Source organism: Peromyscus leucopus, chromosome 1, assembly GCF_004664715.2.
Source record: "Peromyscus leucopus breed LL Stock chromosome 1, UCI_PerLeu_2.1, whole genome shotgun sequence".
NCBI classification, from domain to species: domain Eukaryota; kingdom Metazoa; phylum Chordata; class Mammalia; order Rodentia; family Cricetidae; genus Peromyscus; species Peromyscus leucopus.
The window spans coordinates 40,038,347-40,061,662 of NC_051063.1; the positions used below are offsets into that span (position 1 = coordinate 40,038,347).

General features: G+C 46.0%; 1 protein-coding gene across 1 annotated transcript in view; it reads left to right on the forward strand.

The window, feature by feature from the left end:
* Positions 1 to 10,254: 10,254 nt before the first annotated feature.
* Col17a1 (collagen type XVII alpha 1 chain) overlaps positions 10,255 to 23,316 on the forward strand; it is a 46,846-nt gene continuing 33,784 nt past the window's right edge. The window contains exons 1-7 of the mRNA XM_028874654.2: positions 10,255 to 10,526; positions 15,991 to 16,053; positions 18,895 to 18,939; positions 20,006 to 20,110; positions 21,151 to 21,282; positions 22,193 to 22,240; positions 23,128 to 23,163. Of these exons, the coding sequence (XP_028730487.1) occupies positions 16,002 to 16,053; positions 18,895 to 18,939; positions 20,006 to 20,110; positions 21,151 to 21,282; positions 22,193 to 22,240; positions 23,128 to 23,163 (418 nt within the window). The 5' untranslated portion in view covers positions 10,255 to 10,526; positions 15,991 to 16,001. The remainder of the gene's footprint in view (positions 10,527 to 15,990; positions 16,054 to 18,894; positions 18,940 to 20,005; positions 20,111 to 21,150; positions 21,283 to 22,192; positions 22,241 to 23,127; positions 23,164 to 23,316) is intronic.

Here is a 23,316-nt window from a genome sequence, read left to right on the forward strand (position 1 = left end):
AGAGTCTCTTCTGAGATTCACACAGTCTCTTAACTGTAATCCCCTACAAAATCAAAGTCAAAAAGCAGATCACATACTTCCAACATATAATGGCACAAGATATACATTACCATTCCAAATTGCAGGGAAGGGAGCACAGTGAGGAAACACTGGACCAAAGCAAGACCAAAACCAGCTGGGCAAACTCCAAACTTTGCATATCTGTGCCTCATGTCAAAATGCTCTCCACAACTCCAATTCCTTTCAGCATTCTTGACTGCAGCACACTTCTTTCTCTTGGGCTGGTTCCACTCCTTGTTAGCAGCTCTCCTTGGCAGGTATCCAACAACTCTGGCATCTCTAACATCATGGGTTCTCCAAGGCAATCTAGGCTTCAACTTCACAGCTTCACACAATGGCTTCTCTGAGCCTCATTCAGGGACACCCCTGACACGTGCCTGGCCTCAGTGGCTTTACTCTGTAACTCCTTTTTTCTTTCCTTAACTCTAAATACAGAACCACATGGCCTAAACTGCCAAGTTCTGCTGCTTGCTGGGGTTGGAACATGGCCACCTCATTCAATTACATCTTCAACAGCTTTCAGCCTTTCGCTGCCTAAGCCTGGCTGTCCTGAAACTTGCTCTGTAGACCAGGCTGTCTTCAAACTCAGAGATTCACCAACCTCCACCTTTCTAGTGCTGAGATTAAAGGTGTGCCACACCACATCTAGCTCTAAACTTTTCTTTAGTTTCTTTCCACAAGTTGGAAGCTTAGGTGGGTATGATCTTGCCCTGAAGTCACCACTCCCTTTATTCCATTTCTTAATCCCTTCATCTCCTTGAACACAAGATTTAGCTCCATCCCACTCCCTGGTGCTCTTTTTCTCCTCAAAATTTACATTTTATAATTTACCCTGCTCAGCTTGCTCCTTCTCATTATGAATCTTCATTAGAGTTACCACTAATATCTAAACTACAGAATCTGCACTAGGCTGTTTTGAGATTTCTTCTGCCAACAGAATTAATCCAAAACTCTTCACTCTAGCTCAGGCAGACTCCTCAGATAAGGACAAAAAACAGCCACATTCTTCACCAATATCACAAGACCGGTCTCTAGGCCATGTACTCACATCCTTCTCCTCTGAAACCTCTTGATCCCCACAGTTCATCAAGTCACACTCAGCACCACTGTCATCCATGCTCCTACTAGTATGGCCCATTAAGCAGCACTTAAAACATTCAACCTCTTTTCTAATCCACAGTGCCGAAGTACATACATACTACTCCAAAGAAATGCATGGTCAGGCCTTTTACAACAATACCCCAGGCCCTGGTACCAACTTCTTTCTTAGTTAGGGTTTTTGTTGCTGTGAAGAGACAATTACATTCAAACCACCACAAGCTGCCATGGGTGAAATCCTGACCCAAGAGATGCCCTTCCCACTCAAGCTGTTTTCTTGCTATTTGTCACAGCCACAGAAAGTTTAGCACAAATATCCAGCCAGGCCTGATCTGAAAAAAGCAATGAAATAAGACCAAGAACCTCAATCCATATACAAAAGTCCTCAAAATCATTTTTCAAAGCTGAAAATAATAACACTTCTAGAAGAAAATATATCAAAAAAAATCTTGTGAACTTTGTTAAGCACAGATTTCTTATGTACAAAACCAATATTAGGATTCATAATAGGAAAAATAAAAATTTGATCATGTTTTCATAAGACCTTGTGAAGAAAATGGCAAGCATAGCCCCTGGCAGATTAGATATTTAATAAGGAATTAATATGCAGAATGTATAAAGAAGTATCAAATTTCAACAGCAGTAAAACAATTCCATTTTTAAATAGATAAAATCTCTTACAAAGACCTCACCAGGAAATATATGAATAGCAAATAATCCTATGGAAAGATGATCTACATCTACTCATTATAGAAGTATATATTAAAATGGCAATGAATGCTACTCCACAATTACTGAAATAGCTAAAATCAAACAGATGATACCAAGAGCTGACAAGGATCTGGAACACCTAGAATTCTCTTACATTGCTTTTGGGGAGAGAAAACAGTAGCGTGGGATCCAGGGAAAGCATTTCTTTTGCCCTCTGAAGGTTTTCTGGAACAGGTTGTACACCACAGTACTATTTTTCTCTCCCCAGTGACAACAAATCAATAGGAGATAAGATACACACATGTATTAACAGGCAGAGGAATGAATCACAGCAGTGTGATTACACATGACGTCAATTGAGTCCCATGTGTAATGATCTCGTCAAAGGGGAAAAGAACATGTGAGAATACAGGCAACTCAGAGAAATGGTGAATAATCATTAGGGGAGCAAATGGACCCTGAGACAGAAATTAACTTGTAAAATAATTCTCCTTGGAATTTGAGTGAGCCAAGATGACGGGCACTGTGCTGAGACACAGTCCATTCAGGTAAGGTTGCATTTCTCAGTCTCTTTCTCTGTAGTACGTAGTGGGACCTCAAGGTGAAAATAGAAGGCAGACAAGTCCTTTTGGTTAAATCTGGTGAGCATAACACACGATGAACCATCAGCTGCCACACCAATAGTGTCCCTATTGGGAGAGGGAGACTAGAGGTCAGGGTCATTGATTCTAAGATTATTTTTTCCCAGTTCAGCAAGTAAAAAAAGATCAAAGTACTACAATTTGAGATATTGTTTTCTTTTTTTTTTTTCTTTTTTTTCTTTTTTTTTTTTTTTTCTTTTTTTTGGTTTTTCGAGACAGGGTTTCTCTGTGTAGCTTTGCGCCTTTCCTGGAGCTTACTTGGTAGCCCAGGCTGGCCTCGAACTCACAGAGATCCGCCTGCCTCTGCCTCCCAAGTGCTGGGATTAAAGGCGTGCGCCACCAACGCCCGGCCTGAGATATTGTTTTCTGAGTCCTAACAATACAATGCAAATTTTGTTATTTCTTATTAAGCTAAATATGTATTAACCTGGCCTGTCATACTTCAAGACAATTGATACAATCCAAATGTCCATCACTGTAAGAGCATGTAAACAATGGAAAATTACTCCACAACAAAGTCAGACTAGTGATGCATACTACAGCATGGATGAATCTCAAATATCAACAGGAAAGGCTGTATACTGTTTAGTCCCTGTAAATGGCACTCTGGAAAAAGGCAAAGCCACAGACTGGAACCAGATCAGTAGTTGTCGTAGGTGATTGGAGATTGGAGATAAGAACGAACTAAAGTGGAACACAAGTGAATTTGGGGGTGCAAGGAATTTCGCTGCGTCTTAGATATAATGACGATTACATGGCTACAAACATTCACTGAACTCCCTAGGGCCTAAAGGTGTAGCTCAGTGAGAACAAATAAGCATTGGGCAGATCCCCAGCACCAAGACCAACCCAGAACATCAGAAAGGGTAGATTTTCCTGAATGTCAACAAGCCAGCAGCACATCACTGTGAACTGTTAAAGCTCCAGGGTCCTCCAAGGTGGAGACCACTGGTGTAATTAGTTCAGGAACTTCTAGATGAATGTTATTAGCCAGCAGCATGTTGAGTCCATGGGTGTGTCTGGTACGGAGACCTGATTCTCAGCGTGAGTCTATGCACTGGAGACATACCCGTGGGGAATACACTGGTAACCACAGAAGAGATAATAGGGTGCGGCCTTCATGCTAATGAAGACAGTCTTTGTGTGAACATGCCTATGAAAAGCAAACCCAGCTCCTGAATCATGGCCTACAGCACAGGAGAATGCTCACCGCCTGACTCAGATCGTTCAGCTTCTTGGCCTAAAAGCATAAAAATCTGCTAATTAATCCAGCTGTCAAGCCGTTTCCTGCTGCTTCTTCAAACTGTTTTTATTTCCTGTTCCCCAATGGGGATCAAGCGGAACACAAATCTCAAACAACTCATTTAGTAAGATAATTCGGTGCTGAGAGCACATCTTTCCCTGTATTGAGCTTTGCTTATGCTCTGACAGGTTCCTGAGACATTTCTGAACAAATAACATGAGGAGGAGCTGCCTGCTCCAGGCTCTCTCCACCACAGTGGGCAGGGGAACACCGCCAAGCTCAAGGTTACAAAGGGCTTCAATCCTGACACAAGGATTTGCCTTTCTCCCACTAATAATGAAAGACTGTCTTATCATCCCAGGGGAACTTTTCCTCAGATTATAAAAGTATCTGTTTTGTGCTTCTGTAACAGACTACCAGAAACAGGTAATTTAAAAGAAAAAAGTGGGGGAGGGACTTATCTCTCTGGGAGTCCAAGATTGAGGACCCAGAATCTGATGAGAGCCTTTTCCTAACATGGCAGAACACATCTCAGAGCAAGAGGAAAAGAGAAGGGCCAAGCTCTCCCTCCTGTGTGGAACCCGCTAACCAATGGTGGCATCAATCTGTTCATGAGGGCAGACTCCCTATGACCTTGATCATCTCAAAAGGTCTCCTCTCTCAACGCTGCTTTAAGATTAAGTTTCCAACATGTGACCTTGGTGGAACAGGCTGTGGCCACAGTAAAAGCAGGTGACTGCTAAGGCCAGCCTGTCAGGTATTTTTCTTGAGTACATTGTGCTCTTTTGCTGAAAGAGTATGAATGTTAAATATTTAGAAATAAATGTCAGGGTTTTTTTTTTTTTGTAGGGTGTGTGTCAGAAATAGCATATGGTGGTTTCCCACCAATTAGATGTGTCACCTAGAGGTGACATGGTCTAGTATTTTTCTATTGCCTAATTCCTAAATTCTTGATTCAAGACAGAAAACTGGGCCATTTTTAAGCCTCCCATTTACAATGTGATGGGGGCGTGAACATAGGTCAAAATGGGGGTGGGGGCAGGGGAGACTGGAAACAAAAGGAATAATCTCGTTATTGTTTTCATATCGCCCCCCTGGAATGTAAGCTGCGGGGAGGTTTGAGGAAGGTAACTTGGCAGGGAAGGCAAATTGCTGTGGTCGGCGGGCACCTTGGAAAAATCTCAACACCCTCCCAGCGCCCGGTGTCTCTGCAGACTAACAACCATCACTAAATGCTGTGGGCTCTGTCCAGCCTCGCTGGTATTGCCTCCCACCCCAAGCTCCTTTTTAATTAATGAATCATGTTCACGTGTGTGTGCAAGTGTGCATGGGGCCTGTGAGTTATTTGGTGGCGCTCTTACCCTGCGAGGAAATGTCACGAAAAACGACAGAATCCACTAACAAGAGTTTTATTAAGGTAAGAGAGAGGGACAGGTGTCCTCAGGCCTGTTGAAAGGACACCTGCATAAAGAAGGAAGCCGGGAATATGGCGCAGGCTTATAAAGGCTGGGTCGCGCATGCGTACACAGGTTCATGTGGCATGCGCGTAGATCACATGGTTGCGTTGTGTGCTTTATGCAACCATGCAAAGCCACTCAAGACGTTTTGACCCGGATGGCTAGGCGGAAGTGTCTAGGTCGGCCGGACATGGCCAACTGTGGGGGCATGTTGTGAATCTATCAGGGTCACCCAGGCATGAGGAGGCCAGAAGTCAACACGGGCTCCTTCCGCACTCACTCCACCTTTTTTAAAAAAAATTATAGTTTATTATTTATTTTTATTTGTGTGTGTTTTCGTGTGCAAGGGTGTGGGCACACAGAGGTCACTGACAGCCTGCAGAAGTCAGTTTTCTCCTTCCACCACGTGGCTCCCGGGGATGAGACTCTGCGCTGGACTTGATGGCACACACTTTGACCTGCTGAGCCACATCGCTAGCCTCCCACTGTTTGGGACAGAACCTGATCCAGCTGGACTGGCTAGCCAGCCAGCTCCAGGAATCCTCCTGTTTCAGCCTCCACGGCATTAGGGTTACAGACACAAGCCATGTGCCTGGCTTTTCATCTGGCTTTGAATTCAGGTCCTCGCCTTTGAACGGCAAACGCTTTACCGCTTGAGCGATCTTCCCAAGCCCTCTTTTTATTTATTGTTTCCTGAAGTTTCACTACTTTATCCCACTGTGCTGTCTCTGTGCTGTCTCTGTCTTCAGTCTCTGTGTTGTCGTTGGTCATTCATTCCTCGGCCCAGAACTCACCGTTTCATCTCCACCTTCAATAATTCCCCCTCACCTTTGGAATGATTGCACAGACACATCCAAGCCTTCCACCCCTTCCCTCTGCTCTCCTTTGCTCACACTATGCTGACCCATCCTCCTCCAGCCCTGTTCTTTCCCACTGTATCCTGTACTTGAAGTTCTTTCTCCAACCTCAGTTTCTAATACCACCCAACCCTCAAGATCTGGCTCCAGTGGTGTCCCAAGGTAGAGGAGTCTCCATAGTTCTGACCGTGTGTCGCACATACATACTGAATATATCTCTATTTGTACAACTGAAGTCCACCTCAGTTGACACCAGGCACTTTATGATGACTTGCTCATGGTCCACACTCAGTAGGCAGTGGTTTCCTCATTCAGCAAATACGTGTGAGTTTGGGGTGGATACATGAGTGAATAGATCTGAAGTTGGAACTGGAAGAAAGGAAACCAGCTCCTTTGTTATTATAATGAAGGAAGCAGGGAGCACACCCTGGACAGACTGTTCAGGAAGCATTATAGACATGAAAAGAAACAGAGACCTAAAGCCACATGGGAAGGGAGGCTGTTACCAGCTCCCACATCCTTCTGGTAGCCAGACTTCTCCACAAACTGTAACACATGTCCTTATCATAATTCTTTATGGAGAAGTTCTGTTACCCAGAACCACGGTCACCAGGGAAGTCCAGGCAGACAGACCACCGTCTAGTCCTAGCAGCAGCGATAACAAAGCACAAAAAGTAGTTTTTGTATTCTATTTTAATACGTGGGGATTAGTTCTTTAAAAATCAGTGGATTTGCTATTCAATAAAAGAGTTGAATCAACAGATATAGAGATTAGAGTGGTCTCACAAAATATATAAAAAATGTAAAACTATTTTGTTTCCCCCTACTCCCTTCTTGACGCCTTTTACTTTTTGGTTTTGTTTTGTTTTTTTGAGACAGGGTTTCTCTGTGTAGCCCTGGCTGTCCTGGAATGCACTCTGTAGGTCAGGCTGGCCTTGAACGCAGAGATCCCACGCCTGAGTGCTGGGATTAAAGGCGTGGGCCACCAAGTCCAGCAATGCCCTTTACTTTTGATTGTCTCTTAGGAACGATGTGCAAATGAGTACCCAAAATCTAGGATCTCTGGATGAAAGTACTAAGGCATCAGTACCAACTGATGCTGCCTTATGGGAGGAAGGCCACAGAATAGGTGGAGTCTGTGGGACACAGTCAGCAGAACCAACCAAACAAAGGAGAATGTGTACATATGAAGATATATACAGGAAGTACTTAACAAAAGCCACCAAGACCTGGGTTTATCTGTCACTTTTCAGAAATGTGTCTATCATTGATGGGAGAGTTCACCCGTTCCCACACTGCTCAGCTAGTGAAGAGTCTGGTCATGTGACGTCCACCTGCACCACACATGAGAAGGCATCCTTTCTTCTCAGCCTGTTTTAAAGACATTGGATACATTTGGGAATAGGAATATTTTTCTGGGTGCCTTCTAAAGAACTTTGATTGGACTCCTAGTCAGTCAAAAATTAATGGGCCTAAAGTGATGATGAATGGTTGTTAAGAGCTCTTGATGATTTTGTAAAGGGCCCCAATTTGGTTCCCAGCACCCACATAGTGTCTCATGACCACCAGCAACATCAGTTCTAGGGGGACCCAATTCCATCTTCTGGCCTCGGAGGGTACTTCACACTCTTAGTACCTGCAAAGTCCTCATGCACATAAAGTGAAAATAAATCCATCTTTTTAAAAAATTGATTAATGACTCATTAGCACGGCTCTGGCTGTAAACAGGAGAGATGAACAGCTTGCCTTCTGGTGTCTTAGTCATTTCCGCTTCCGGAAGCTGACTCTCTGCTTCTTCACTTCTGCAGGAAGTCCCTTGTTTTCTAGTTATTCTAAAACATTCCTAATACTAAGAGTGTCACACGTGACTATTGACAGAACACAGCTTCTCTCTCTCCATGCACCATGGTAAGTCTCATACAGTTTTGTCAAGAACTGGAAACTAAAGACCTTGGGGAGGCAGAGGATGAATACTGAATTTTCCTTTTCTTCTTCCCCAAAGTATCTAGTGTAGAACCCATGAGCAGGACTAAACATACACATGAATATGTAGAAGCATATGTGCTTATATGTACACACAGGCTTATTAGCTGCTAAGTTAGTTCAAGGGCCTGACTTTTCCACAGAATGTGGAGAACATCAGTATTATTACAGGAACCAGAAGGTGGAAAGCCCAGCCATGTTTATGCAGTGGTTACTTCGCATGTTTTATATAGTAGCCGTAGTTAGCCGGTTGTCTTAATAAACAGATTTCTATCTAACCTTTTACTATCAATAAATTGCTTCAGTATCCTAGTGCTACTGACTGAAAAATCCCACTGTGTGCACATTTTTTATTTTAGGTTGTTGTTTGCAGGCAGTCTGATCTGTTTGACAGAGACTATTTTCCCCCTTTTCAAAACCATGGGTGTGCTGGGCATGACGCTGCGCGCCTTTAATCCCAGCACTTGGAAGACAGAGGCAGGTGGATCTCTGTGAGTTCCAGGCCATCCTGGTCAACACAGCAAGTTCCAGGCCAGCTAGGCCTACATAATGAGATCCCGTCTCAAAGCAGAAGAAAATCAAACCAAGGGAATACTTAAATTTAACGATCTGCGAGGCAGTGGTAAAAGGGATCGAAGGTCAAGTGGAATAGAGGTCCAGCCCTCTGTGAAGTATAGGGCCTTTGACCCGATTGCCCAGCCCGTCAGAACATCACCCTTTCTCTGCTACAAAGGGGGGGCAAGCCGGTGGGACGGCTCTGCAGGTAAAGGCGCTTGCAGCCAAACTTGACAGCCTGAGTTCAATTCCTCAAGGTAGGAGGAGAGAACTGACTCCCAAAAGTTTGCTCTGAACCTTGGCATGTGCACATCCCCAGAGATAGAGGGGGGGGGGAGATGAATAAATACATATAATAATAAAAATCAGGACAATAATGAAGCCCGGTTCTTAGAATTGATATAATCCCTTATACAATAGGGACTGTTAAAACAATGTGTGTGAAATAAATAGCATATAACAGGCCTCATGAAAATTAGTTCTGTCAGGTTACTCCCCCAGGATCCGTGACTCAAGCACTCAGAGAGCACCGGTAAAGACTGAAAGTTTAAGAACATTTTCCAGGTACCATAGCCCACTCCCCTGCTGAGGTGTGAAACCATGTGTAAGGGGGGAACCTCTCTGCTCCTCCAACTCACCAGGATTGTCCCACTTCAGAGCCTCCGCAGGTGCCTTGTTCTCTGTCCGGGTTCTAGACTACTCTAGACCTTCCCTCACCTAGGTAATCTCTGTCATGTGTCAATTCAAATGTCACGTATTTAGTCCTACTCACAATCCTGCTTCCTCGCAGTGTCCAGAACTGTTTTTTACAGCAGTTGTCACGTTCCTAATTATATAACCTTACATACATATTCTTTCTTGCAAATCAAATTGTGGCATACCCCCCCCACCCAAGTCACACGTGAAGTCTTAGCCACAAGTCTCTTGGGAATGTGACTGTATTGGAATAAAAAGGCCTTTAAAGGAGTGATTGGTTTAAATGGGCATTATGATGGGCCCTAATGCAATCTAACTGGTGGCCTTATAACAAGAAATGTGTGGTCACCTGATGTGGAGGACAAGAAGTTCTGTAGCCCTCTCTATAAGCATCTTTCTCCATCATCTCTCCATCATCGGTGGCTGAATGCCCATTACCAACATGCTGCTGCTTTTAGGTATCGTCACCTATCAGGTCAACCTCTTTCAAAAAAGCAGCCCTTAACCCACCAACTACTCAAGCTCGTCTGTCTCGGGCATTTACTTAGGCATCACTTCACGGTTTGATCCAGGTGAGTCTGGCCTGGCTTGGCCAGAATGAAGGAAAGAGGGCAAAGGCATGGATGGGAGAAACATCTCGAATACACATTCTTCATGCTTCTTCCAGAGCTCAGGCACTTTGCCCACAGGTCCCTCATGAGCTGAGATCCCTTGTGAATCACGTACACTGGGGTTCAGGTACCCTGTGGTTTGGAGGAAGGGAACTGCTAGGTTATGGTTATTCCCCAGGTACCAGAGGTAGAGAGAAGTTGTGAAGGGTATTTCCTGGGGGCCCGTCCTTTGTTCCCTTCCCCACGGGTCTATAAACGGTTAATAAGCTGGCAGGAGCAGTTCTCTGCCAGCCTTCTATAAAGTTTGGTTCCTGGAGGCAGATTTTTTTTTTTTTTAAATCCAGCAAGTGTCAGATAATTGGAAGGGTGGAGTAAGGCTGCAAACCTCGGCACACCTTTGTCAGGACTTGTTTGGAAGCAAAACGCTGAAAGAAACAAGAGGGCGAGAAGAAGCGAACATTTTTGAAAGATCACTCAGCTTTAACACACCTTGGCTGGGTCTGGATAAAAAAAAAAAAAAGTGCCACTGCAAACTTCTAGAAGAAAGGTACCCGAGGAAGAAAGAGAGGGTGTCTGCTCAAAGCTGTTTCCAGTTCCTCCCGACTCGAAGCCAGGTGAGTTATGGGAACACGGCGTTTTCTCCCCTTCTGAGATTTTGGTTTGAGGCTTGCTTTCGATTGTAAAATGTTTATGGGGGAAAAAAATAAGAGAAAATTATGTCTGGTGTTCTGGTTGGAGCAGATAATTGGTCACACATTTGTGCGTGCGTGCTTAGGGTTGGTCTTTTAAAGGAATACCAAGGAAGAGCCGTGTAAGGCAACGCAAAGCAGGCCAGTGGAGAGCCAGTGGGATCTTCCGGCAAGGACTTTACTCCATTATTGTCAGTACTGAAAAACTGCTCTTGCCTGGTGGCTTCCCCTCTGTCTCTCTCTTCCACTGGAGAGTGGAATGGCCCAGGAGGGGAGTTCAAGTTCAGGTGAGCAGAGGCCCCCCCAGGCACAGCCTTGGCTGCCCCAGGCCTCTGTTGCTGCAGCAAGGTTCACATTAAGCTTTGGAGCCTAAGCAGACATTGCTGCTCATCCCTAATTTAATGAAAAGTGAAATCTTTGAATGGTGTAATTGGTCCAGGGATTTCCTAGAGTCAAACTGGAAGTAACTGAGAGAGGGAAGGAAGGAGAGAGGGGTGGGGGTGTGGAGAGAGAGAGAGAGAGAGAGGGAGAGAGAGAGAGAGAGGGAATCACTTTCTATGTATATGCTCTCACTGGCCAATGTGGTCTCTCTTTTCCCTCCTCCCAAAAAAAAGTCACTTTGGATTTAGACTTAGCAGTTTAGGTCCAACTGGACCATGGTTGTGGTAACTAGCACACTGTCCCTTCACTGTGAAAGCCAGGCCAGCCTCTGCCATCTCACTTCTCTCTAGAAGTGGTTATTCCACAGCCTGAAGTTTGGAACTGTTAGGTCCTCAAAACATGGCGAAGTTTTTAAGTATACTTATTGGAAACGCTGGGCTGTGTCCTCTCTTGGAGCTGAGGCAGGAACCTGAGTAAAAACTAACACAGGTCCATCTGCTGATGGATGCCCTCAGATAATAAGGGGGTCTGCCTTGCTCTTAGGCCCTGCAAAATCTCACAGGAGTCAGACCAGTATGTTCATGGGTCAGATACAGTGAAAAGCCCTGCTTTAAATCTGCACAGAAACCCCTTTGACTGGGGAAACGGATCAGGCCTAACGAGGTACCAAACACAGTCAGATTGTAACCAGTAGTCGTCTGTTGGCGATGCTTGGCTTATTCACCATCAGCGGTGGCAGTAGCCACAGTGGCCAGTGAGCTGGCATAATCACAAGCTGATGTCTTCGCGGTGGTCATGAAAATCTAAGGTCGCCAAACGCACGAGGCAGCAAACGTAGGACACTACCTATGGCATGACCCCACACCACGAACACCAGGGCTCTGGCTTCCCTGACCTTCAACCTGCTTGGCTCCGTGTGCCGTCAGATAAACGGCCAAGGCATGGTTTTCTCATTCTGCAGCAATTTCAATGTTACTTTATTTTAAAATGTAAAGTCTACAGAGACTGGAGTAACAATAAGCTGAAAAACATTTTGGTTCTTTAGCAGAATATAGGAGCTTTTATACCTAAGATTAAAAGCCATAAACAAAAGCATTTACCCTCATCATCCTCCTGTCTGTGTCTTAGAAGGCAAGGTCAAGGCCATGGTTTGCTCTCACACTGACAGCGCTTGGTCTTTGCTTGTGGGTGTGTTAGACCACATCCCTGCCTGAAGAGTTTTCAGGGGATGTGACACCATTCAAATAAAGTGTAAAGGGGGGAAAATACTCATTAAAGTAGAAAACGGTTTTCAAATCTTGTTTTCATACATAAGAAAGTCATGTGGGGTTGTTTGGATATTTTTAAAAAAAAAAGCATTAGCCATGAAATAACTATAAAGCAGCTCCTAAGGACAGAAGGTGGGCATGTTCTCACTCACAGGGAGGCTAAAAAAGCTGATGTCATAGAAGTAAGAATGGTGATCGCTGGAGGCTGAGGAATCCAGGGGGGTGAGAAGAGACAGGGCTGCCTGACAGTTACTGGTCAGGTGGGGGGCTTGTGTCCCACAGCACGAGGGGCTGCCTGAGTTGGCAGCGAGTTATTGTGTATTTTATAAACAACTAGAAGAAAGGTTTGTAGGTGGCAATGCTCAGAAAAACAGATAATGGCTTTTAAGAAGATGGGAATGCCTTTTACCGTGACTGGATCATTGCATGTGTACATGCATTTAATCATAACACACATTTACTATGTAACTTGAAAATAAATCTGAGAGAGAGCCAGGCATATACCTTTAATCCCAGCACTCAGGACACAAAAGCAGGTGGATCGCTACGAGTTCAAAGCCAGCCTGAACTGCATGACAAATTCCAGGCCAGCCAAGGCTACATAATGAGAAGTTCTCAAAATAAATAAAAATAAATATCGGGGGTGGTGGGGGGGGACTAGAGATGGAAATCAGTATAACTTTGGGATTAAGAACTTCATAAATGAAGAACTTTTCCTTCATGCTAGTGAGGCAGCCCAAACATCTAGGAAGTTAGAAATTCTGTCAGAAGACAAAGCACCCATTAAGTGGTACTTTGGGATCTCCAGAGCACAGCCAAGGACTGCCAGGAATGGCAGGTTCAGGCACGAAGCCGACCAAACTGTCTTTTCCCTGTTACACTTAAAAAAAAAAAAAACTACCAGCTCTTGGAATGATTCAAACAGAAGTTCTGTGAGAAAAACTTCTCCGCCATGAGACAATCCCAGCCAGGTCTGTGCCTACCACAGTGTACTTCCTCTGAGGAACTCACAGGTAGTGCTTAGAAATGGCTCAAAATCACAAAAGTTGGGAAGCCACAAAAAGGCATCTGCCTTTATAGCAAGCTGTCTCTTCTTCTGGAAGCTGGGGAACCTGTGGCTTTACGTTATAGGAACAGGAGGCTCTTTTTCAGAACTCAGGGGGAAGATGAAGGGCCTGCGAATGTCTGTTATTGTTCTGGATGCATGAAAACTAGCAGAATCAGCCTGTTAGTTCTGGAGACTGGACTCTCACAGAGCGGTCACCCACCTGCCTTCATAGCTACAAGGGAATCAGTCAATCCCATCAGTACCACTCGTGGAAGTATCAAAAGATGATACCTTGAATAGTAAAGGATTCAGACATTATACTAAACAGAGATTTCAGGGTAATATTTCCTATTGATTAAGTACCATTCTAGACAGCCAGTCGCTGCCCTAACCAGCGTCCAAGTATACTGAAATGTTTAATCTCCTCAAATTCCTCCTGGCTCATGGAAATGGTCAATTTGAAAAAGAATAATGATAATGACAGTGATAATAACACAACAGAGAACGTCAGAGGTTCTGAGATGATTAATTCCTAAACTAACGATTTCAAGAGGAAGTCCAGCTTCACATAGACTGGTATGCACAGTCCAATAGGCCATAGACAGACTTCCGGTGTGGTCACCAGCCAGGTTTGGCCTTTAACGAGGCTAGGTTTCCCTATTAGGCTGTTTATGGAGTCGTTCCTCTTAGCCCCAGGAAACACACCTGTAAAGACGTTCTGTGGCATCTCAGAAGCAGCTAATTTTTTCCATGATGCCACATTCCTTGTCTAGAGCTAGGCTTAAGAAACACTAGTGAATAGGAGTTGGAACATTCAGCCAGGCCCCGGAGCGAACTCTCCCCGGTCTTGACTAATGCCATCAGGTTGCTGATGCTGGTCTTATTTTGTCATGGTCTCATCAAGGAAGTCACCTCAGGCTACATCATGACTTGCATGGATGAGTCTTAGATATTTTTGCCTTTGTGTGTTCCTTCCTCCATTACAAACAAAACAAAAACCTCATAATAAAAACATAATCCAGATGAGAGTGCATTTACTTCCCTTCTGATTTTAAAAGAAGTTAAAATAACTTTATGGTTCCTCAACACACACACACACACACACACACACACACACACACACACACACACACACACACACACCACAAACAAACCCAAAACCATGTTGTGGGGCTAAAAAGACAGTTAATCATTTAAGGGCACTGGCTGCTCTTCCGGAGGACCCAGGTTTGACTCCCAGAACCTACATGGCAGCTCACAACCACCTGTGACTCCAGTTCCAGGGGATGCCTCTTCTGACCTCCACAGGCACCAGGCATGCATGTGGTACACAGACATATATGCAGCAAAACACCCATCCATAAAATTAAAAACAAACAAACAAACAAACAAAAACACGTTGTAGATGCAGTCCACTATTCCCTGTGCCAACGTAGTAAGGCAACATGGAACCATAAGGCAGGTAAAGGGTGCAGGGGGCACCCTGGGCAGAAGCGGCTCGGATTCTACAATATGGACAGCATTGCACCGAAAGATGAAGCTGAAGAGAAGCTTAGCAGAAGCGAGGCACAGGGAAAGGCTGGCTTTGAGTCCTCCCACACGATGGTGCTGAGCACCACGGCAAAATGAGCCGGGTTGGGACGGGGATCCTTCCTGTCCATTCCTCTGTGTGAACCTGCCGCCCTTAGTCCATCACCATTCCCCGGCGCCTCCCGTGCTTAGGAACACGGCAGCCTAGAGCTCTTTCCTCCCAGAGCACAGTAAGGGTAAGGCAGCTGGTTTGCATGCATTTTCCTGCTGGCGTCTGCATGTAAGTCTCTGGGACTAGTCTGTTGTGGAGAGCACACTTCATACTTTGCAAACTCTAAAGATCTTTGCAAATATAGAATGTGATTTTTATCCAAGCACCATTTTCACACCAAACTCTATCACAGCATGCAGGTCATACATTCAGAGTCCCACCTAGAACACAGAATGCTGGGTTTGGCATTTTATTTGTCTTTTGTGTATGAGTACTCGAATGTGAGTGTGTACAGATGTGTGTGGAGGCCTAGAGTTGCCAACAGGTGTCTTCCTCCATCACTCCCCACCATATTCGTTACAACAGCGTCCCTTGCTGAACCCAGGACTTGGTTTGCCAATTCTAGCTACTCTAATGGCCACCTTGTCCTAGGGATCCCCTGTCTCGGCCTTTCAAGTACTGGGATGGTGAGTAACCATCTCAGCTGCCTGACTTTTTATGGGGTTTGGGGGAAACTACCCTTCTTTACGTTCGTCTCACCAGCATTTAATCCATGGAGCCCCTCCCAGCCCTAGAACATAGAACACTACGGGGCACATCAAAACCACTTTAGTCAATCCCACCAATGCCTCTGCACACACCCTGCAGTCCTCCATCACCGTAGCAAAGCATAGATGTTAGAGTGAGACAAAGGTCAGGGTACCTGAGCTGCCGAGGCCCTCGGATGCTCAGCAGAGGGCAGGCTGTCCTACTAGATTCTAAAAGGAACAGGCTGTACAGGGGAAGTATTGGATTTTGTTTTTACAATCAATGGCCAGGATGGGAGATGGTATCTGTACAAGGCATGCACAAGAGTCAGGCTTTGAGTGCTAAGAAACAGGTGTTTTATCTGGAGCCTGGATGTGTGTTGGGGGCTAGGCTTGCTAAAAGCAATGGCTTCTGTTCCTGCAGGTGGCTATGGGATGGATGTGACCAAGAAAAACAAGCGAGATGGGACTGAGGTCACAGAAAGAAGTAAGTGTGTGGATTTCTTTTCCTTGGAACTGTTTTAGCTCATTAGGAAACAGAGTCAACAATCCGCTCTAATCCCTCGGCCACCGCTGTATCTCCAATGTCTTCACAGACTCCACTCCTTTTCCTGGGAGCGCTCTTCTCGATTTTTACCTCCACGCGCTTATAACCAAAGGAGTTCCGCATCTTGTTCTGGGTGAAAATTTCCATTTCTGGGCCCAGGGGTGTGGCTCGGTGGTAGACCACCTGCCTAGCACACAGGAGGCTCAGGGCACTGTCCCCAGTACTACAGAAAATGAAGGAGAAATAGAGAAAGGAAAGGAGGGAGGGGTGGAGGGTGGGAAGAAGAAAGAAGGATTTTTTTTTCTATGTATAGTTTCCATGAGCAGAATTTTAATAACTGCCTGATACTCTGTTGTTTAATGACTACCTAATCCTCTGTGGTTTGTTTAACTCTTTTATGTAACTCTTCTCTACATAGGGATGTAGGACAATAGAAATCTACAAGTATAATGTCTTATTTGTGTCAGGGACTAGGTTGAAATAACATGTGTCACAATCCAAATCTACACTAAAACTTGAAAACACAGACATTTACTTTGTGGAACTGTCCAAATGATAAATTCAGGGGCGTTTAAACTGTCTCTCCAGCAACTCCATATTAGGGAACTCTTTCACTTAACATGTAACTTTCATTTATTTCCAACAACAACAAAAAATCCTGGCTGCACAGACTTCGAACCTTAGGTTAGAAAATAATTTATTTTTATGTGTCAAAAAAAATCCCAAAGGTCTGTACAGCGAGAGGTTGCTGGGAGCTCAAGGGCCATTATTCAGATGGAGCTGCCACCGTCCTGTGAAAAACCATTCCCTTTTATGTCTTGAGTGCTGTTTTCACTGCATTCATAACCTTGTGTTCCTGGGAGGGTGAGGGAGCTAATTAGAAACACGTCATGCGAAGGGCAGGGACAGACGGACAGCATGGCTGGAGCTCCAGTAACAGCCGACTTCACGTGGCACGCAGTGGTCCCAACCATCTCCTTCCACCCTGCTCTTCCCCCTCTTCCCACGTGCACGTGTGCATGCACTTACACAACCCCATCTGTACACATGTGCACACCCACACAGAAAAGTCTTTAAGGGGCCAGTGAGGGCTCAGCCTGGAGAGGCGCTAACCTGCTGATGGTTTAAATTTGATATCCAGGCCCCACATCGGTAGTGGGAGAGAACTGACTCCTTCAAGTTGTTCTCTGATTTCCACCCCCATACTGTGGCACATGCGTGCCCACACACTCAGTGGCCTCAGCCAGATGAGGCCCAAGAGTGAGGGAGGTAGTGTTGATGGCCATAGTCAGACAAAACGCTGGCCCTGCTATGGCTTTGGGAATCCACCCAAACCTCATGCTACTTCAGGGGATTGACTCCTGAGGAAAGAGGTCCTGCTTCTGGACAGTGTTTTCTCAGACACCTGAAGCTGTTAGCCTCTCTGTATATGTGGCACCACTTGGCACTAGAGAAATTCCAGGTTGTGTGGTGTAAGAGGATGTCCCTCAAAGTCTGCCTCTGAGATTTATTTATAGCTCATTTCACTGCTCTCCAAAAGGGATTTTTTTCAATCTGCCCTTCCTTTCTATACCTTCTACACTCATGCATGTCCTTGAGGGCTCCAGAATGAATCATGGTATCCTAGAGACACCTCCAACTTCATCAGGGTGTTGGCCCCAGCTGGCCCAGGGGTCTTTGGGAAGGAACAAAGCAGAGATGGCATGTGTGGCTATAAGAAAAGCTGACCCTCTTTCTAACTTAAACTTAGGCCTGGACTGGAGCAGTCATTGAGAGGTCTTAGTGCCAAGACAACCCATTCTTTCAATCAGTGGGTAACTTCTTTAGGTACTGTCTTAGTTAGGGTTTCTATGCTGTGAAGAGACACCATGACCATGGCAACTGTTATAAAGGAAAACATTTAATTGGGTGGCTAACAATTCAAAGGTTTAGTCTATTATTGCCATCTACCTTTTACCTCTGGGCTTTCATCTTTCTCTATTTCTGTATATATTTTATTTCTTACTCTGTGTTTGGCTGGGTGGCTGGGTGGCTGGCCCCAGGTGTCCTCCTCCTCCTTTTCTTGCTCCTTTATCTCTCTTTCCAGGTTTCTCCTCCTATTTATTCTCTCTGCCTGCTGGCCCCACCTATCCTTTCTCCTGCCTCACTATTGGCCTTTCAGCTCTTTATTAGGCCAATCAGGTGTTTTAGAAGGCAAAGTAACACAGCTTCACAGAGTTAAACAAAAACAACATAGAAGAATACAACACATCTTTGCATCATTAAACAAATATTCCTCAGCATAAACTAATCTAACACTTCTTAAAATAATATTCCACAACAGTGGGAAGCATGGCAGCATGCAGGCCGACATGGTGCTAGAAAGGTAACTGTGAGTTCTACATCTCAGTCTGCAGGCAGCAGGAAGAGAATGCCACATTGGGCATGGCTTGAGCATCTGAGACCTCAAAACCTGCCCCCAGTGACACACTTCCTCCAACAATGCCACACCTACTCCAACAAGACCTAATGGTGCCACTCCCTATGGGCCTTTGGGAGGCCATTTTTATTCAGGACCCCACAGGCACAGAGAAAGTTTATAGACTAGGTACATTGAGCCTCATTGTCACTGCTCAGGTTTCCGTGTAGAGTAGGTCAGATTTCTTGTCATAAGACACAGCTATGTGAAACCTTTGTTGAGTCTAACAGTAGGCTTCACCTGTGACAGACGCCAGGCCCTGTCAAAGCCCAGCCATGTCAGTACCTGCCACAGCATCTCCTCTTCTCTTCGTTTTTTTCCAGTTATCACGGAAACAGTAACTACAAGACTCACATCCTTACCACCAAGTAAGTGGCGTTGTCTCAGTAGGTGCCATGGGAAGACGCTATGCTGTGATCTTGAACACAGAGTTCACTTTCCCACCGAGAAAATCCAGGCTTCCTGGAATACATTCTTTGGGAGGTGGGGTTGAGACAGGGTTTTCTGTGTAGCCCTGGCTGTAGACCAGACTGGCCTCAAACTCATAGAGATCCGCCTGCCTCTGCCTTCCGAGTGCTGGGATTAAAGGCATGCGCCACCACCCGGCTTGGAGTGTGTCCTTTTGCTAGGAGTTATGCTGCTGTTGGTCTACACACCACAGGAGCGACCAGTCGGAATGGTGTGATTCTCGGCTGGAGTGCACAGCAGCTGCTTGTTTTGGTCTAATGTGAGGACAGACGTTCCCCTCCCTCCCTCCAATGAGCCCCCTAGTCATGCCCCACTGACCTCTGCTCTCCCTGGCCCCAGGCACCATGTCTGTGCTGCCCGTCTTTGTGGATTCGCTAGTACAGTCAGCAGAGTGTTGGAAACCCTGTCCTCCCTGAGCATTTCATCTCATTCCACCTCTGTTCGGGAGTCTTAGTGGATTCCAATCCTCCTGGCGGATTCTCACAGCAGAGGTCAAGTCCCAACACCACCCCTGAGCCCACACGGCTTTGGGATGGCCACAGCAGGGTGGGAGGCAAGTCAAGTGGACCCAGAGCCACCTCTGGTCCTTCCGGCACCTCTAGGGGCTGTTGTGTCTGGGTTCTGATGAGGCATGGAGGCGGGGGCGGCGGCGGGGCGCAAGCCCAACCTTCATCAGGACAGGGGAGGGGGTCTCGCATCACTCAGCTACCTAGTCCGTTTTTCCTAGGGAGTAACTTTCTGTGCTCCACCAGAAAACTCTCAGGCACATCAAGCAGGATATTCATTCCAGCCCTCCATGTTGAAAATAAGTAGTACAAAAAGGGCAGCTTGGAACTCGGAGTGTGGTAGACCCGAGAGATCCCAACCAGCAGGATCCTGACGAGAAAGTGGGAAGGCTCTGTAGAACAGAGGATGGGGAGACCCCCTGGCCTGGATCCACCTTGAGACTGTCACCCGCTTTTGCAGAAGGGAGCACCAGCAATGGATACGCGAAGACAGGCTCTCTCAGTGGAGGAGGTCGGCTAGAGAAACAAAGCCTGACTCACGGCAGCAGCGGCTACATCCACTCAAGTAAGCGGCTAGTGGCATGAGGGTCGGGGTGATAGAGAGGAGAGACAGTGAAAAATCCACCCTCTGCGGTCATTGCATGAGGGGGACCATTGCCCTGCCCCAAGACTCACCCAAATGACAAGGGAGGGTATGGCTCTCAAGTCATCAGCATTGGACACCTTCATGAAATGGGTTCGATTTTCATTAGTCTCCAGGACAGGTAACACTCATCAGTTGAGAAGACTTCAAGATGGGATTATTGCTTTCCCACTGGATCCCTCTGCTTATCACATTGTTTAGGAAAGGCCGTGTGTGTTTAAGGTTTACAATCGGAATGACAGGAGAAGACAGATTTGATCTGCTGAGGAACTTGAATGCAGTGGTTCTCAACCTGTGGGTCACAACCCCTTCAGAGACTGAATGATCTTTTCATAGGGCTCACATATCAGATATCCTGCATATCAGATATTTATATGACAGTTCATAACAGTAGCAAAGTTACAGTTATGAAGTAGCATTGAAAATAATTGTATGGTTAGGTGTCACCAACACAAGGAATTGTATTATAGGGTCTCAGCATTAGGGAGGTGGAGAACCACTGATCTAGAGACACGTAGTTCCGAGCTGCAGTATTCTTCCGGGCAAGCACCCACCATGACCCTATTGTTCCCTGGGAGGCAATCTTTCAATGAAAACAAAAGACAGCAAAAGTATGACAAAACAAACACAGTCACACAACCAGCTCTGGAAGCCATTGGATGTGGTAGAGAAAATTAAAAGGAACTGATTGACAACAAGTCCTTGAGAAAACTTGAAGGCATCCTTACAACTCCCATGCACTCTGTATATGAGGGCATCCTTACCTCTCAGTATCTGACTGAAAAGGCAGGAGCGGCCATCCTGCCTTCCATCTGTGTCCCTGGGGTCCTCTACCCCCCACTCGGGGCCCTCACTTAGTAGTCTGGGGTTATTTGGCTAATTGGACCGTGTGTCAGTGTAGTAGGAAGGAGCATCCCTGGTGAGGTGGTACCACGAGAATTTACACTGTTTCCCAATGGCAGGTGGGAGCATCCGGGGCAACACTTCCACCTCCAGTTACAGGAGAGCTCACTCACCGGCCTCTACCCTGCCCAACTCTCCAGGCTCCACCTTTGAAAGGAAAACTCACATGACCCGCCATGGAACTTACGAAGGTATCCGCAGAAGAGAGCAGCTCTCTTCCTGGTGTGACTTCGCTCATCCTCCGCATGCTGGCTTCTTGGCCTCTCTCCACCCCATCCTTCTCCTCACTTGTTGGTTGCTCTTGCGGACTCACGTTATTGGAAGAGTCATGCACTCCTTTATCTCTCTCACTCATTCTTTTGGCCACTTAGTCGCTTTTCAGCTAGCTCGTTATCATGTTTTCCGCCGTGTGAAATGCCTCATGGATCTTGTCTTCAAGGACCCTCTAGCCTATAGACCCTTTAAGGTGACAGAGAGAAGCAGCGACACTAAGTGGAAAGGTCACTCTTTTCCACCGAGGAAATCAAGGGTGACTCTATGGAGGTGGTGCTAAGCCTTGGCATCCTAGATGGATGCCCCTCATTGACGGAAGGACAGGACAGTCCAGGGCCAAAGAGGGATTGGGAGGCCCAGATCCTGTGCTAGATAAGACTTTAGTCTCCACACAAGAACACACAGAGGTTTTTGAGCCAAACAGTTGATCATATTTGAGCCCCAGAAAGTCATGGGCAGGTGACAAGTTAAAAGAAAATCTTCAGTAGTCGAGAAGAAAGAAATCTGGGCTGGGACTAAGCTTGTAACAGTAAAGTGGGGGCTGGGAGGTGGGAGATAAAAGAGGCTTTGCAACTGATATGAATGTAAGTAGAACCGGAAATAGCTGTGCCGCTAGGGCAAACGCAGACTGGGCTCAAGTGGTGCCAACGGTTGAATCAGGAAAGTCAGGAGGAAGGCCGCTGCTTGGGTGAACTCTGCTAAGAGAGCAGCCCATTCCCTCCTGGAATGCTTCCAGCTGTGGGACTGCAGCAGCTGGCACCCCTAGCCCCCAGGAAGCCTTATGGAGGTGAGTAGCCATTTTTACCAAGTGTTCCATCCACTCTCCAGGGAGCTCCAGCGGCAACTCCTCCCCTGAGTACCCACGGAAGGAACTCGGTAAGTCCTCTCCTTATTTGCCATCAAAATGCTTTAATGAGGCACTAAGAAAATGCCTGAATGGTGGGATGCTGGGTGGGGATACCATGAGCCAAATGGTTTCTTCTCAAAGAGCTTGAGTCCTGTTGGCTTGCGTCCCATTGGCTCTGACACCCCTTGGCCAGTCCTATGAACTTGCTGTCATCAGCAGTTGCTCGCGACACTATTAAAACGGTAAGCTGTGTACAGTGTCGATGCTAGGGCACACACGCCCCTAAGGCCACGCAACAACTGTAGGGATTCTTCCTTCCACGGGCTTCACAGAGACCTGCCACCAAGGAGGAGCAACAGTCACAATGTACAAATGCTGGACGTCCCAACTCCTCCGCTACAGCTCTCTTCCAAGGGCCACATCGCACACCTGTGCCACGCTAAGCTGTGTGTGCACTTGACCTTAAGTCTTTGGTCTATATTCTCAGAGTCTTGATATACAGATGAACTGAGGTTAGGACCAGTGGTTACATAATGATTATAATTTTCTATATTTGCTTACATTGGGAAAACCAAGGCAGGCTTTAATAAACAAATTTAAGATTTAGCAGTCTTTTGGTCCATTTGACAGTGTTTTCAGCTGGTCCGAATGATATCACACACACACACACACACACACACACACATACACACACACTCAGCATCAGCTAACTCAACATTTACTCAGCTAAATTGCATAGAGATGTTGCAAAAACATGATTTGCCCTTCAGCATCTGGGCATCATTTATTTAGCATCTTCTATACAGTAAAATTCCCCATCTGGATTTAAACACTGTGAAAATATCCCCAAGTATCAAAATATATTCAGCATGCCAATTCTTATACGTGCTTAAGACCACATTTCTCTCTTTCTCAGCATCTTCTTCAACCAGAGGACGAAGCCAAACACGAGGTGAGTGCCACCACTGAATTCAGTTTTATTCACTCTGAGCAACAGTACTTGTAGCCTGGAGCCAGGAAGCAGAGCACAGAAGCAAAGACAGAGCATCTGCTTGTGGAGCCCAGAGTACCGAAGGAATCCCGGACAACTCTGAGCACAGGAGCG